Source organism: Oncorhynchus mykiss, chromosome 18 (genome assembly GCF_013265735.2).
Source record: "Oncorhynchus mykiss isolate Arlee chromosome 18, USDA_OmykA_1.1, whole genome shotgun sequence".
In the NCBI taxonomy this organism is placed as follows: domain Eukaryota; kingdom Metazoa; phylum Chordata; class Actinopteri; order Salmoniformes; family Salmonidae; genus Oncorhynchus; species Oncorhynchus mykiss.
The window spans coordinates 48,129,810-48,146,699 of record NC_048582.1 but is presented as its reverse complement, the minus strand read 5'-3'; the positions used below and the strand labels follow the sequence as shown (position 1 = coordinate 48,146,699).

At 41.1% G+C, this 16,890-nt stretch overlaps 1 protein-coding gene across 1 annotated transcript; it reads right to left on the bottom strand.

Moving 5' to 3' along the window:
• Positions 1-6,054: 6,054 nt before the first annotated feature.
• On the bottom strand, positions 6,055-14,390 carry LOC110496405 (stathmin). Its single transcript, XM_021572283.2, has 5 exons — positions 14,290-14,390; positions 12,165-12,209; positions 10,371-10,543; positions 9,158-9,349; positions 6,055-7,127 (listed from the first exon to the last, which is right to left on the bottom strand). The coding sequence occupies exons 2-5, from the start codon at positions 12,181-12,183 to the stop codon at positions 7,056-7,058; spliced, it is 456 nt and encodes a 151-aa protein (XP_021427958.1). The 5' UTR covers positions 12,184-12,209; positions 14,290-14,390; the 3' UTR covers positions 6,055-7,055.
• Between the last annotated feature and the right edge of the window lie 2,500 nt (positions 14,391-16,890).

Below are 16,890 nucleotides of genomic sequence, written 5' to 3'. Positions count from 1 at the left end.
ACAGGATTGGTGTCCCGACCTCGGGACGGTTGAGCTAACGTAGGCTAATGTGATTAGCATGAGGTTGTAAGTAACAAGAACATTTCCCAGGACATAGACATATCTGACATTGGCAGAAAGCGTACATTATTGTTAATCTAACTGCACTGTCCAATTTACAGTAGCTATTACAGTGAAATAATACCATGTTATTGTTTGAGGCGGGTGCACTTTTATGAACTTGAAATTGTATAAATAAACCAATTAGGCACATTTGGGCAGTCTTGATACAACATTTTGAACAGAAATGCAATGGTTCATTGGATCAGTCTAAAACTTTGCACATACACTGCTGCCATCTAGTGGCCCAAATCTAAATTGTGCCTGGGCTGGAATAATACGTTAAGGCCTTTCTCTTGCATTTCAAAGATAGTACAAAACAAATTTTAAAAAACACGTTTTTTTTGTATTATCTTTTACCACATCTAATGTGTTATATTCTCCTACATTCATTTCACATTTCAACAAACTTTTGTTTCCTTTCAAATGGTATCAAGAATATGCATATCCTTGCTTCAGGTCCTGAGCTACAGGCAGTTAAATTTGGGTATGCATTTTATCTCTTCTCTGTACCCCACACTTACAATTATCTGCAAGGTCCCTCAGTCGAGCAGTAAACGGATTCAAACACAAAAACAAGGGAGTTTTCCAATGCCCCGCAAAGAAGAGTACCTAATGGTATATGGGTTTTTAAAAATGAAATAACAAAAGAAAATACATTTAAAATCCCTTTGAGCATGGTGAAGTTATTAATTACACTTTGGATGGTGTAACAATACACCCAGTCACTAAAAAGATACAGGCATCCTTCCTAGTGTAGTTGCCAGAGAGGAAGGAAACAGCACAGGGATTTCACCATGAGGCCAACGGTGACTTCAAAACAGTTACAGAGTGTAATGGCTGTGGCTTTATTAAACGTTAAGGACTGGGAAGTTTTTCAGGATAAAAAATAAACAGAATGGAGCTAAGCACAGGCAAATGCTAAAGGAAAACCTGGTTCAGTCTGCTTTCCACCAGTCACTGGGAGATGAATTCACCTTTCAGCAAGACAATATCCTAAAACACAAGGCCAAATCTACACTGGAGTTGCTTACCAAGAAGAGAGTGAATGTTCCTGAGTGGCCGAGTTACAGTTTTGACTTAAATCTGCTTGAAAATCTATGGCAAGAACTGAAAATGGTTGTCTAGCAATGCTCAACAACCAATATTAGTGTTTTACAAACTTTAACATTACAGAGTTTTTTGTGTAGATCGTTGACAAAAAAATGTCAAATCAATTTTAATCCCACTTTGTAACACAACAAAATGTTGAAAAAGTCAAGGGGTGTGAAGAATTTGTGAAGATATGTAAAGAACATGAAGAGTGCCTGGGTTCTTCTTCTCGGAGTGGGCCACAGTGTCTCCTGACCCCTCCTGTCTCAGCCTCCAGTATTTATGCTGCAGTAGTTTATGTGTCGGGGGGCTAGGGTCAGTTTGTTATATCTGGAGTACTTCTCCTGTCCTATTCGGTGTCCTGTGTGAATCTAAGTGTGCGTTCTCTAATTCTCTCCTTCTCTCTTTCTCTCTCTCGGAGGACCTGAGCCCTAGGACCATGCCCCAGGACTACCTGACATGATGACTCCTTGCTGTCCCCAGTCCACCTGACTGTGCTGCTGCTCCAGTTTCAACTATTCTGCCTTATTATTATTCGACCATGCTGGTCATTTATGAACATTTGAACATCTTGACCATGTTTTGTTATAATCTCCACCCGGCACAGCCAGAAGAGGACTGGCCACCCCACATAGCCTGGTTCCTCTCTAGGTTTCTTCCTAGGTTTTGGCCTTTCTAGGGAGTTTTTCCTAGCCACCGTGCTTCTACACCTGCATTGCTTGCTGTTTGGGGTTTTAGGCTGGGTTTCTGTACAGCACTTTGAGATATCAGCTGATGTACGAAGGGCTATATAAATAAATTTGATTTGATTTGATTCTTGTTTTTCTCTGACTAGTAAACCTCTACCCTTACCCAACAGCACCTCCAATCCTACTTAATGATATTCTATCTATAGTGTATGCACATACCTCTCCCAACCCTTTTTTTACCTTCTTTTTCCTCCACCCACAGGGTGTTATCTGAATTTAGCTCCGTGCCTTACATAAAGATGTCTCCACAGCACCAGCACCTGACCTATGGAATCAATATTACAGCTTTTTCTACATGATCTGAGTGACGTTTCAGGCACAGCTTTAAATACATGAATTCTCCACCTGGGTGTGCACCTGCTGCATACGGCCAACTAACCTCTGGACCAGGTGACCTTTGCTTTGAGTTAACAACCGCAGTGGTCGAATGGAACATGCACTTCTTGGAACTTATTGGAAACACCAACACATCGGACCACCAGGTTCACATAGCCCATAGCTATTAGATTAATATTGCCTACAATCTTCCAGTTTACCATGGGGTTGAAACGAAAAAGCATGGGTGGAATAAATTCCTATAGAAACACCTACACATAAGGCCTTATCAAGTCATATTATTGATATTAGATCAATATTAGCTAGAATCTTGTCAGCCATCCAGGGATTAATTATATTTTCCATTTCACTTCATGAAAGTTCTCATAAAAAGTGGGTAACCGTTTTATCCAACAGTGCTATCAGAAAGTATTCATACCCCTCGATTTAGTCCACATATTGCTGTCTTACAGCCTGCATTCAAAATTGATTAAATCGTTTTTTTTCTCGCCCACCTACACACAATATTCCATGAAGTGAAAACAGGTTTTTTGAAATTTATGCAAATCTTTGAAAATGAAATACACAAATATCGAATTTACATAAATATTCAAACCCCTGAGTCAATACTTTGTAGAAGTACCTTTAGCAGTGATTACAGCTGTAAGTACACAAAAGTTTTAGAACACCTACTCATTCAAGTGTTTTTATTTTTTACTATTTTCTACATTGTAGAATAATAGTGAAGACATCAAAACTATGAAATAACACATATGGAATTTTGTAGTAACCAAAAAAGTGTTAAACAAATCAAAATATATTTTACATTTGAGGTTCTTCAAATAGCCACCCTTTGCCTTGATGACAGCTTTGCACACTCAAATCAAATCGTATTTGTCACATACACATGGTTAGCAGATGTTAATGCGAGAGTAGCGAAATGATTGTGCTTCTAGTTCCGACAATGCAATGCTGTAAAAACCAATGAATAATCTAACCTAACAATTTCACAACAACTACCTTATACACACAAGTGTAAAGGGATAAAGAATATGTACATAAAAAATATATGAATGAGTGATGGTACAGAACGGAATAGGCAAGATGCAGCAGATAGTATCAAGTACAGTATATACATATGAGATGAGTAATGTAGGGTATGTAAACATTATATTAAGTGGCATTGTTTAAAGTTTTCCATTATTAAAGTGGCTGGAGTTACAGTAACAGTCTGATGGCCTTGAGATAGAAGCTGTTTTTCAGTCTCTCAGTCCCTGCTTTGATGTACCTGTACTGACCTCTTGGCATTCTCTCAACCAGCTTCATCTGGAATGCTTTTCCAACAGTCTTAAAGGAGTTCCCATATATGCTGAGCACTTGTTGGCTGCTTTTCCTTCACTCTGCGGTCCAACTCATCCCAAACCATCTCAATTCGGTTGAGGTCGGGGGATTGTGGAGGCCATGTCATCTGATGCAGCACTCCATCACTCTCCTTCTTGGTAAAATAGCCCTTACACAGCCTGGAGGTGTGTTGGGTCATTGTCCTGTTGAAAAACAAATGATAGTCCCACTAAGCCCAAACTAGATGAGATGGCATATTGCTGCAGAATGCTGTGGTAGCCATGCTGGTAAAGTGTGCCTTGAATTCTAAGTAAATCACAGTGTCACAAGCAAAGCACCCCCACACCATTACAACTCCTCCTCCATGCTTTACGGTGTGAAATACACATGTGGAGATCATCCGTTCACTCACACCGCGTCTCACAATGACATGGCGTTTGGAACCAAAAATATCCAATTTGGTCCAGTCTAATGTCCATTACTTGTGTTTCGGCCCAAACAAGTCTCTTCTTCCTGGCTTCTTTTAGTAGTGGTTTCTTTGCAGCAATTTGACCATGAAGGCCTGATTCACACAGTCTCCTCTGAACTGTTGATATTGAGAAGTGTCTGTTACTTGAACTCTGTGACGCATTTATTGGGCTGCAATTTCTGAGGCTGGTAACTAATGAGGCTGGCAACTCTGGGTCTTCCATTCCTTTGGCGGTCCTCATGAGAGCCAGTTTCATCAGCCCTTCATGGTTTTTGCGACTGCACTTGAAGAATATAATTTTCCAGATTGACTGACCAGGTCTTAAAGTAATGATGGACTGTCATTTCTCTTTGCTTATTTGAGCTGTTCTTGCCTTAATATGGACTTTCACCAAATAGGACTTAAACGCATTAAAGAAATTCCACAAATTAACTTTTAATAAGGCAAACCTGTTAATTGAAATGCATTCCAGGTGACTACCTCATGAAGTTGATTGAGAGAATGCCAAGAGTGTGCAAAGCTGTCTTTATAATGACTGGGTGTATTGATACACCATCCAAAGCTTGATAGTATGGGGTATTGTCTATAGGCCACTGACAACAAATCTCAATTTAATACATTTTAAATTCAGGCTGTAACACAAATAAGGGGAGATGGATGTCTAAAGAAAAAATGGATTAATATGAAAGGTGAATATTTTAGATATCCTGACAGAATGGAGTGAGAAAAAGATGACTAACCATTGCTGTTTCTTGAATTAAAGTGCAACATTGCCACCTAGTGGTCTTACTATGCTAATTCCATGCTCAATATTCAAATAAAATTGTCTTTGTCACATACGCCGAATACACCAGGTGTACACCTTACAGTGAAATGCTTACGTACAAGCCCTTAACCAACAATGCAGTTTAGAAAAATAAGTGTTAAGAAAAAATAGATAAGGAAAAAGTGTAAGAGCAGCAGTAAAATAACAGCGAGGGATACTGGTACAGAGTCAATGTGTGGGTGCACAGATTAGTCAAGGTAATTGAGGTAGTAAGTACATGTAGGTAGAGTTAAAGTGGCTAAGCGTAGATAGAGTAGCAGCAGTGTAACGGGTGGGTGGGGGGGGGGGGGGGGGGGGGGGTGCGACCACTTGCAGTGCAGTAGCAGAGAACAGTCTGACTAAGGTGGCTGGAGTCTGACAATTTTTAGGGCCTTCCTTGGACACCGCCTGGTATACAGGTCCTAGATAGCAGGAAGCTTGGCCAGTGATGTACTGAGCTGTACACACTACCCTCTTGTGCCATGCGGTTGCCATACCAGGCAGTGATGCAACCAGGATGCCATCGATAGTACAGCTGTAGAACTTGTGGATCCATGCCAAATCATTTGTATTTTGCAGCTCACTGTTTTTAGTCTGCCCTCTCACCATGACAGCCTCCAGACAATTTGTGTGACTTGATGCATGCTTATGTCTGCCATCCTAGCACCCTTGCAGGTGAAAAATGACTGAAGGGGACAGATAAGGGAACAAAGACAGTCAAATGAAGCCAGGGCAGTATGCATTTCAGCTTGATCCCATTCACAGCAAATGTTTCCCCCCCCCTCCCGTCTGAACCAGACTAAACACAGTAGTTTGAATACTGTCCCTGATCAGCACTTCGGTCCCAAACCCCACTAGATGGCACCAGGAGTTGAAAACCCTAACCCATTGGAAAGCTTGTGACGTCTTCCCAAGCTTAATGCTAGGCTCATTGGTTAGTCCCAGTGTAACATTATGTTCATTTACAATGTGCAAGATTAAGCCCAACATACTCACAACCTTTGGGGGATGGGAAAATACTGGCTGCTAAATCTTAGAATGGAATCCAGAACAAAACTGAGCATCAGTTTGGATTTCAGGCTAACTCATCCTCACATCTTTAACCTGTTCTAGCTAGGTGTTAAAGGATAGTCTTCAAAGAGTTGCAGAAAACTGAAGCGTCAAAGGAATCAATAAAGCATGAATGAATGGCGTTAAACAATTTTATTTTTTAGTACAACAGTTAAGTCAACTAGTAACATCTATTAAGAATCCAAAGTGTGTTCCTCTTTTGCATTCCATGTGTAGACCCACTTCCAGTAACATCCTAGATGATTCAAAAGTCTGGCAAAGTTACTTCATTGCCCTACAAAAGCACTAAGTCATGTGCTTTGAGACAAAACTCCACTTTACAAATGCATAAAATCTGCAGTGGCACAAAGATTAGATTTAGGGTGTCTGAAATGGCACCCTATTCCATATAGTGCACTACTTTTGGGTAGTGTAATAGGATCAGGATGCCATATCAGCCCTAGCTCTTTAAAGAACAAGACTAGCAGATCTCTGAACAGCAAAAGCTGCACTACGACACCTGATGCTGTGAAAAAAGGTGAAACCAATCAATATGTTAACAAACAGTGATCAATAAGTGCTATGAACAGTCAGGTGTGAGATACACGGGGACACTGTTCCAAGGCGGCACTATGGAATAGAGAGATCATGTCGAGGGCCTATGCACAGCACATGCTTCCTTAAAGGACAACTACATACACTGCTATTTTTCATTAGGTCAGAAGCTGCAATGACAAAAGCTACATATCCAAATAAATGGGCTGTGTATGAAACAGTTACTAGAGGTCAAATCCTTGCTTCCTCTTTTCATTAATCTCTCAAAGCGTCATTGGGGGTATAAGGATATTACCTTGGATCCTATCCTCCAATGCCATTTGAAAGGAATTGAGGATTTGAAGGCTAGTAACATTTAGACAGCCGTGGAATAGAAGCAACAAGGAGACTAATATCCACATGTAAAACTATAGCAAGTACACTTATAGCAAAGAAGCTAAATTCACAAACGGGGAGAACTTAATTTCCTTCATAAAGTGGGTGGCAGTGAACAAAAATACTGGCCATCAACTAAATATAAATCAATCTTTGGATACGTAAAAAACCCTATAGTATACAATTCCCCCATAGACTGAACTTTTCAGTTTTCTGATGTCTCGGCACCGCCCTCTTTGGTTTCCTTCTTAGCACGCACCTCTTCCAGTTTCTTGTCCTGGGAAGAAAGAGAAGTGACATCTTTCAAAAGTGAACAGACAACACATGCATACATTCCTTTGCCAATTTGTCACAAGCTTGACCAGAGATGTGAAGTCAATTAAAAACAATGATCATAAAACACTTAACTTCTTCCTGCAAGTCTCCCAAATTCATGTACAAATTACCTCAAACTACTGTAATTTCCGGACTATAAGCCGCTACTTTTTAACCCACGCTTTGAACCTTGCTGTTTATACAATGACGCGGCTAATTTATGGATTTTTCCTAACGAACGTGCTTCTGCATCTGAGGTGCTTGCAGTTTGGGGTTTTAGGCTGGGATTCTGAATAAGCACTGACTAGAGGTCGACCGATTAAATCGGAATGGCCGATTAATTAGGGCCGATTTCAAGTTTTCATAACAATCGGATATCAACATTTTTGGGCGCCATTTTTTTTATACCTTCATTTTACTGGGCAAGTCAGATAAGAACACATTCTTATTTTCAATGACGGCCTAGGGTTGGGTTAACTGCCTTGATCAGTGGCAGAACGACAGATGTTCACCTTGTCAGCTGGGGGGGGGGGGGGGGGGGAATCTAATCTTGCACCCTTACAGTTAACTAGTCCAACTCAATAACGACCTGCCTCTCTCATTGCACTTCACAAGGAGACTGCCTGTTACGTGAATGCAGTAAGCCAAGGTAATTTGCTAGCTAGCATTAAACTTATAAATAACAAAATCATAATCACTAGTTAACTACACATGGTTGATGATATTACTAGATATTATCTAGCGTGTCCTGCGTTGCATATCTGACTGAGCATACAAGCATTTAAGTATCTGACTGAGCGGTGGTAGGCAGAAGCAGGCGCATAAACAATCATTCAAACAGCACATTCATGCGTTTGCCAGCAGTTCTTCGTTGTGCATCAAGCACTGCGCTGACTTCAAGCCTATCAACTCCCGAGATGAGGCTGGTGTAACCGATGTGAAATGGCTAGCTAGTTAGCGGGGTGCACACTAATAGCGTTTCAAACGTCACTCGCTCTGAGACTTGGAGTAGTTGTTCCACTTGCTCTGCATGGGTAACGCTGCGTCAAGGGTGGCTGTTGTCGTTGTGTTCCTGGTTCGAGCCCAGGTAGGAGCGAGGAGAGGGACGGAAGCTATACTGTTACACTGGCAATACTAAAGTGCCTATAAGAACAGGGAAAGGAAATAGTCCTATAATAACTACCTAAAACTTTTAACCTGGGAATATTGAAGACTCATGTTGAAAGGAACCACCAACTTTCATATGTTCTCATGTTCTGAGCAAGGAACTGAAACGTTAGCTTTCTTACATAGCACATATTGCACTTTTACTTTCTTCTCCAACACTTTGTTTTTGCATTATTTAAACCAAATTGAACAAGTTTCATTATTTATTTGAGGCTAAATTGATTTTATTGATGTATTAAGTTAAGTGTTCATTCAGTATTGTCATCATTACAAATAAATAGGCCGATTAATCTGCCATTTTGGTCCTCTAATAATCGGCATTGGCATTAAAATCATAATCGGTCGACCTCCAACTATGACATCTGCCAATGTAAAAAGGGCTTTATAAATACATTTGATAACCTATGGCAGCAATAAGTTTAACTAGCACAAAAATATTATTCTAATAACAAAATCCCTAATGTCCTACAAACAGCATGAATAACAGCAGTTGTTTTTAGCCAAGTTCAAAAGCTCGCTAGCAAGAACCGCACCCTCCTGAATGGGTGTCGGCCGTGTCAAAATTTGTACAAACTTTGGAAACATTACTGTGGTCGCTATCTAGGCGCAGGCCATTAAGTCACTGATCACGTTCCAGAGCGTCAACACCATGATGCATCATGGGTAAATTGTGACTGATCTACAAATAGTCATTATTTATGATGCAAGGTGATTTGGAGTCAGCAGTCACCTGCAATATTGAACAACCCCACAGTCTTGTCCTTCATTGAAAATGACTGGTAGCCAAGTCAGATCTGCAGGTAAAAAAATGTTAGTCCAACATACCTTCTCCTTGAACTTCTCACTCATGGCTGCCTGAAGGGCCTCCTTGTTTTCTTTGTTAGCCTCCATCTTCTGGTTAAGCTTCTCCTCCGCTATCTTGCTGAAGTTGTTGTTCTCCTCCATGGCTTTCCTTTGCACCTCCTTCTCATGCTCCCGCTTCTCAGCGAGGTGTTTCAGAACCTCCGCTTCATGGGACTGGAGGATGGCACAAGAGAGGAGTGTGATTCAGACATCCAACTACAAAACATTTTAATAATACAGAGCAGGGTTCCCCAACTGGCTGCAGCCACAGGTGATTTGCCCACACCAAGTTCTGGAGGGCAGGACATAAGACCATCAGCGCCAAAGAGTTTAAACATTTGGCAAATCTGTCCCGAAGTTTTCCCCACACAGAGATACACAAATGTAAGCAATGAATGAAAGGATTAGGTTTCAGTCGATCACAGCCATTTGAGCTTCTATCAATTTCCAGCCTATCAAAACAAAAACACTGAATCTAGTTGATCACTATCATAGAAGCTTGTCAGGGCAACAAGGCAAAATATTTGAATGAATACTAGTGATGGTGGGAATATATATATATATTTTTTTAATCTAGTTACGTCAGGATATTGTAGTCGTATATGTGATCCTGCATCTTTGTGGGTCCAAAAAGGATCAAATTGATAAAGCAATTAATAAAGTAACACTACTCATAATTTGACGATAAAGCATATCGTAGACAATACAATATTTTTGCACTAGCTGGCTGTACCAAAACGCCAGTATTTTTTATTCATAGTGTCCTCTCTTTAAAATAGGGAGGCATTTGTTGCACTTTTAGTTCCCTGGCTGATCAAAACCCATTATCAAAGCTTGGTCTTGTCCCTCTGCAGAAATGTTTAGATCAAATCTCATTAAAATTGGTATCAAATCATAAGAGTGGCAATAAATATTGTATCAGCATCTAAGCAGGGTGGGAAATTAACTTTAGTCCACCTGCCAGTGGCAGGTAGATGGAAAAACAGTCAATCATAAATGTTTCACCCAAGTTCTGTGATAACCTTTTGTTTTTACCTAACAATATACACTACTATTCATGGGTGAGGATAGATGACCCTTTGTCAAAAAATGTCATTTCTGGACAATATATTTCCCTTTAGGGGACCCCTTTTGGCTCAAGGGCATCTCCATAAGCATAGAGTTCAGTGTAGCATCTAACTGGAGCACAATCTACCTTCCTCCTCTCCTCTGCAGCCTCTAGTTTCCTCTGGATCTCCTCCAGGGACAGGTCCTTCTTCTTGGGGGGAGAAAGGGGGAACTCTCCCTTGGCGTCTGGAGCTGGAGCTCCTAGGATCACCTCGAACGCCTGGCCAGACGCACGTTTGTCAATCTCCTTAACCAGAATATCTGGATGGGACAAATGATGCATTTCAGTTACTGAAACAAGTACACCAACATGGCGGTTTCTATGGTAATGGGGAACTTGTCTGTGTGCAAACAGAAATACTAAGCCTTCCAAACAAGGGAAGAGGACTCAGGACAGGGATACAAACAATTCAGAGAAGGGGGGGTACAGACTAGAGGTCGACCGATTAATCGGAATGGCCGATTACAAGTTCATAACAATCGGAAATCGGTATTTTTGGACACCGATTTTTTAAATATATATATTTTTTTACACCTTTATTGTAACTAGGCAAGTCAGTTAACACATTCTTATTTTCAATGATGGCCTAGGAACGGTGGGTTAACTGCCTCGTTCAGGTGCAGAACGACAGATTTTTACCTTGTCAGCTCGGGGATCCAATCTTGCAACATTACAGTTAACTAGTCCAACGCAATAACAACCTGCCTCTCTCATTGCACTCCACAAGGAGCCTGTTACGTGAATGCAGTAAGCCAAGGTAAGTTGCTAGCTAGTTAAACTTATATTATAAAAACCAAATCAATCATAATCACTAGTTAACTACACGTGGTTGATGATATTACCTAGTGTCCTGCGTTGCATATAATCTGACTGAGCATACATACTGAGCATCTGACTGAGCGGTGGTAGGCAGAAGCTGGCACGTAAATATTCATTCAAACAGCACATTTATGCATTTTGCCAGCAGCTCTTCGTTGTGCGTCAGAGCATTGCGCTGTATATGACTTCAAGCCTATCAACTCCCGAGATGAGGATGGTGTAACCGAAGTGAAATTGCTAGCTAATTAGCGCGCGCTAATAGCGTTTCAAACGTCACTCGCGCTGAGCCTTCTAGTAGTTGTTCCCCTTGCTCTGCATGGGTAACGCGGCTGCGATGGTGGCTGTTGTCGTTGTGTTCCTGGTTCGAGCCCAGGGAGGAGCGAGGAGAGGGACAGAAGCTATACTGTTACACTGGCAAAACTAGAGTGCCTATAAGAAAAGTCAATAGTCAAAGGTTAATGAAATACAAATGGTAGAGGGAAATAGTCCTATAATAACTACATAAAACTTTACCTGGGAATATTGAAGACTCATGTGAAAAGGAACCACCAGCTTTCATATGTTCTCATGTTCTGAGCAAGGAACTGAAACGTTAGCTTTCTTACATAGCACATATTGCAGGGCCAAAACTTTTTTGCATTATTTAAACTAAATTGAAAACGTTTCATTTATTGGAGGCTAAATTGATTTTATTGATGTATTATATTAAGTTAAAATAAGTGTTCATTCAGTATAGTTGTAATTGTCATTATTACAAATAAATAATTTTACAAAAATGTGCCAATTAATCAGTATCTGCTTTTTTGCTCCTCCAATAATTGTTGAAAAATCATAATCGGTTGACCTCTAGTACAGACAGAATTGGGCCACTAGACATTTAATTAAGGCTCCCTGTAAATATAAATATATATTTATCTCTCTCTCTCTCTCATATCTGGACTGATGGGACGACATGACTGGTGAAAACCATATGTTAGAAGCTCATTAGACCGGCTTCCACCTGGTCCCTTTAAGATAAGAGTGGACCGATTATTTTCAGCTTTTAAAACAATCACAACTTACCTCCGCAGGAAGAGGCCATTTCAGCAGTGGACAGAGTCAATGTACCTGTAAGGAAGAAAATGTATTTAATAAAGCCCTTTTGAAATCAGTTGTCAGAGTGCTTTTACAGTAACCCGGCCTAGACACCAACAAGTACACGTAATAAACCTTTAAAAATGCATTAGTATGTCCTTGAACATGAAGAACCAGCTACACCCACTCCCTGCAGACTGAAGATTGAGATTTCATCCAAGGTGCCTAAATCAACAGAGCACTAGCACCCTCTAGTGTGATAGAGACCGCTGTGTTCAGGTGGAACACCAACTAAACAGAGCTGCGAAAAGCAAAACAAGACCCACTCAGTGGGGACATCCTTCGGTCATGTTCAACACTGCAACCAACCACCGCCCTATTAAAAAAAAACCTGTGTGGCATTCATTCACAGCTAACTAACTATATGGCACATTGAAACAGTAGTAGGGCCAGGACGATACCAGTATCAATATTCATTAGTATCGTGGCAAGGAAACGAAACAATGAATCAAACATTATGTTGTCATCCAGACATTTTTCCAACTGAAGCACAATATTTTACATATGTTTTTTTTAAAAGACCAAATAGTTCGATTTCGCGTTCTTATTTTTGCCATGAAAATATAGCAATATGGGTATTTTGCCGACACTACCGTCTAGCATGTACACTAGATTTAACGAAATCAAGAATACCCTACTGTAGATGGGCGAGGCCCTTTCAATGCCAGGCTACAGCCTCAGTTGCAGGGATACATGTTGATGAATAAACAGGCTGTGTCTTAGAACAAAAGGCTAAAGCGTATCAACATTTCAGGGGGTTGAAAATGTCATTGGGGAGCTACAAGAGATATTTGGCAGCTATAATATACAACGGAAGCCAACAAGACTAATCTCTGAATATAGACGCAGTCAGAACACAAGCTGCAAAAACGGTGCACCTGTTTGTGCGTGTAGGGGGGGGGCAAAAGTTCGAGAGCACGTAGTTATAATAATACTTGAACCATTCAAAAGCAAAAATAATCCTAATCACCGTTATCCGCTAAATACATGAGCATGTACTGGAATTTGACTGGTAAAGTGGTGCTGCCAAAGTCAGACAAAGATGCGGAGGTTTGTCAAGAGCTCAATGATAAATATCAATTTACGTATTATATTGGTTTTAAAAAAGGGGGGGACACCTGGAGCAATCAAAAAATGACAAATTCTAAATACAGACTAGATAACGTTTCAGGGTCACAAAACTTGTTTTGGTTCCAAAATATTAGGACACGGCACAAGAAAGCCGCTTTTGTTTGGTTGCAATGAACGTCAACGTGAGCAGCTGCAAACAAAGAGGGGCGCGTGCTCCAACAGCTCAGCCCGCTTTGCGACTTGCACGATGCCCCTCTATCAAGTTCAACGTGTTTGAATGACTGGTAAACTGATTTAACCTGAACGTTCAGCGAACAATCATTGAAACGTCAATTACCTTAAATTGTTAGTGGCGACGGAAAACTTCAAATATGGATGGCAACAGCGTTTGTTTTTCAAAATACCCTGCAAACAAAATACTTACATCGAAATGCATCAATGAATGGCTCAAAGTAAGCCAAATTAGCTCGTTTAAAATTCCAATGACCTGTGCATATTATAGTAAATGCAGAATGACTTGTTACTAGCTAGTTACGTCGTGTAATCAATATAAAGTAATTTGCCCCACGCACTATCAAGTGTGCATCCCTACCCAATAAGTAATGTCAAGAAAAAACAACTTGTCACTGGCTGAAGGAAACAGAACAATCAAAAGATGACTAACGTTGCAGTACCACGGCACTATAGCAGCTAACCAGCCATCCATCCACTTGTTACAATTACATTCCATTTTCACTAGAGCAGTCAAACCATTTTGAAAGACATGAAATTAGCTAGGTTGGTTGATATAACGAACAACAAAAAAAAGACAACCGTGGCGTTTAGCCAATATTGAAGCTGAGGTAACCCATTTTATCACCACTCGACCAACTCGTTTTTAAAAAATACATATCAGGCAAGATTAGCTAGAACATTCCAATCTTTAAATCATATATTTTGTACGGATAACGTTAACTACGCAACAGAGTAACGTGCCACCCACCTTCACAAACAGTGAAACCAACTCCTCCTCAGCAGCCAGACTTTAGCCGCGAATTTTCTGCTCGAGCATGGCCAGTTCGCGCATAAAAAGCCCCAGATGTGTCGTCAATGCCAATTCTGCAATTCTATTGGCTGTTTACTACTCTCTCCGCACTCTTGGTAGTTGTAGTTTTTGGGATTTCTAGACATCAGCACAGACAAGACGAGCGTCTCCATAACATTTAATTACTTTGGTAATGAATAATGAACGTTGAATGTATTTAGTGGAATATATACATTTATTGTTTTCATTTTATTCATCGAAAATATGTGTATTTTGGGGATCAAATGTCAAACGTGTGTCCTTGACCTGCATTTAAGGGCTTACATTCCTTGAATAAAGTGTGTGATGATTACATAAGTCTTCAATGTATCGCTCCAACTAACCAGATGCACGTTCTTGACCGTGAACTATCGAGGACTGCCTTTGCCTTCATCTGTGTATTGGCCATAGTAGACTGACTGAAGGGTAGCTACGATTTATTGGATGAAATAGCGTTTTTATCACGTTGTCTGTGCTATTTGGGCTCCCGAGTGGCACAGGAGTCTAAGGCACTGCATCTCAATGCTAGAGGCGGCACTACAGACCTGGTTAGATTCCAGGCTGTATCACAACCGGCCGTGATTGGGAGTCACATAGGGCGACGCACAATTGGCCCAGGGTTGTCCGGGTTAGGGTTTGGCTGGGGTATTTGTTCTTAACTGACTTGCCTAGTTAAATAAAGGATACATAAATACATTTTTAATATATATATATATTGTTTTTAATCACACAGAGAGCCATGACTGCAGAGGATCCATGGAATGACCCATGTTTCCTCCAGAGCCAGAAAGCTGCAGTTATACATCATTTATCAACATAATTGATTGTGTTGTTATTAGAGGAATTGAGAGGGCTACATCCCCAATCCTGAAGGAAGTCAGCTTCTGCCTGTCTATTTGTTAGGTAATGTCACACCCCAGGACTCCAACACTGAGACTATAAGAAATCTCTAAAGGCTTTATGTTTGTTCTCTATAACTAGGCTAGCACACCATAGACTTCACAGTCTACAAACTCTTATTTCTTAAGAAAAGTGTTTTTTCAGGAAGAGAGAAAGGGAAGATAAAGAGAGGAAGAAAATAGCTGTCACATGATAAGTCCCGTGCTGAAAAAAGACTGAAAATAAATAAAAGGTAGCACACTCGAGCTGCATAGCCTATAACCTACATTGTAGGTTTTCTTTCTTTACTGTCACATACGTCTCTTACTTATCCCATATTCTGTAGTTGGAGGATTTACTACAGTCTCATTTCTGCTTGGCACCATGTTTGCCATCCTTTCATGTCACCATATGGTGGTCCACTTCAGGCAAGATGAGTTACATCCCCCTTCCTCATTGTCTACCCACAGCTACCATCATCCATCATCAAACCAAATCACATTTTATTGGTCACATACAAATATTTAGCAGATGTTCTTGAGGGTGTAGGAAAATGCTTGTGTTCCTAACTCCAGCAGTGCAGTAGTAACTAACAATTCACAACAATACACACAAATCTAAAAGTAAAATAATGGAATTAAGAAATACATAAATATTAGGACGAGCGATGTCTGAGTGGCATTGACTAAAATACAGTAGAATACAGTACTGTATATACATATGAAATGAGGACACCAGTATGTAAACATTATTAAAAGTGACAAGTGTTCCATGTAAAGTGACTAGTGATTCCATGTCTATGTACATAGGGCAGCAGCCTCGAAGGTGCAGGGTTCAGTAACCCTGTGGTAGACGGCTATTGATGGCTATTTAACATTCTGATGGCCTTGAGATAGAAGCTGTTTTTCAGTCTCTCGGTCCCAGCTTTGATGCAACTCGGGTGGTTGATATCCTTGATGATTTGGCCTTCCTGTGACATCGGATGTTGTAGGTGTCCTGGAGGGCAGGCAGTGTGCCCCCGGTGATGTGTTGGGCAGACCGCACCATCCTCTGGAGAGCTGTGTGGTTGCGGGCGGTGCAGTTGCCATACCAGGCGGTGATACAGCCCGACAGGATACTTTCAATTGTACATCTGTAAAAGTTTGTGAGGGTCTTAGGGGCCCAGCCAAATTTCTTCAGCCTCCTGAGGTTGAAGAGGCGCAGTTGCGCCTTCTTAACCACACTGGCTGTGTGGGTGGACCATTTCAAATTGTCAGTGATGTGTACACAGAGGAACTTGAAGCTTTTCACCTTCTCCACTGTGGTCCCGTAGATGTGAATAGGGACGTGCTCTCTCTGCCTCTTGAATTCCACGATCAGCTCCTTCGTTTAAACCTGATGATTGATTTGGAGGCGTGCTTGGTCACACAGTCGTGGGTGAACAGGGAGTACAGGAGGGGGCAAAGCATGCACCCTTGTGAGGCCCCTGTGTTGAGGATCAGTGTAGTGGAGGTGTTGTTTCCTACCGTCAACACCTGGGGGAGGGGGGTGGGGCCCATCAGGAAGTCCAGGACCCAGTTGCACAGGGCGGGGTTCAGATCCAGGGCCCCAAGCTTAATGATGAGCTTGAAGGGTGCGATGCTGTTGAAGGCTGAGCTATAG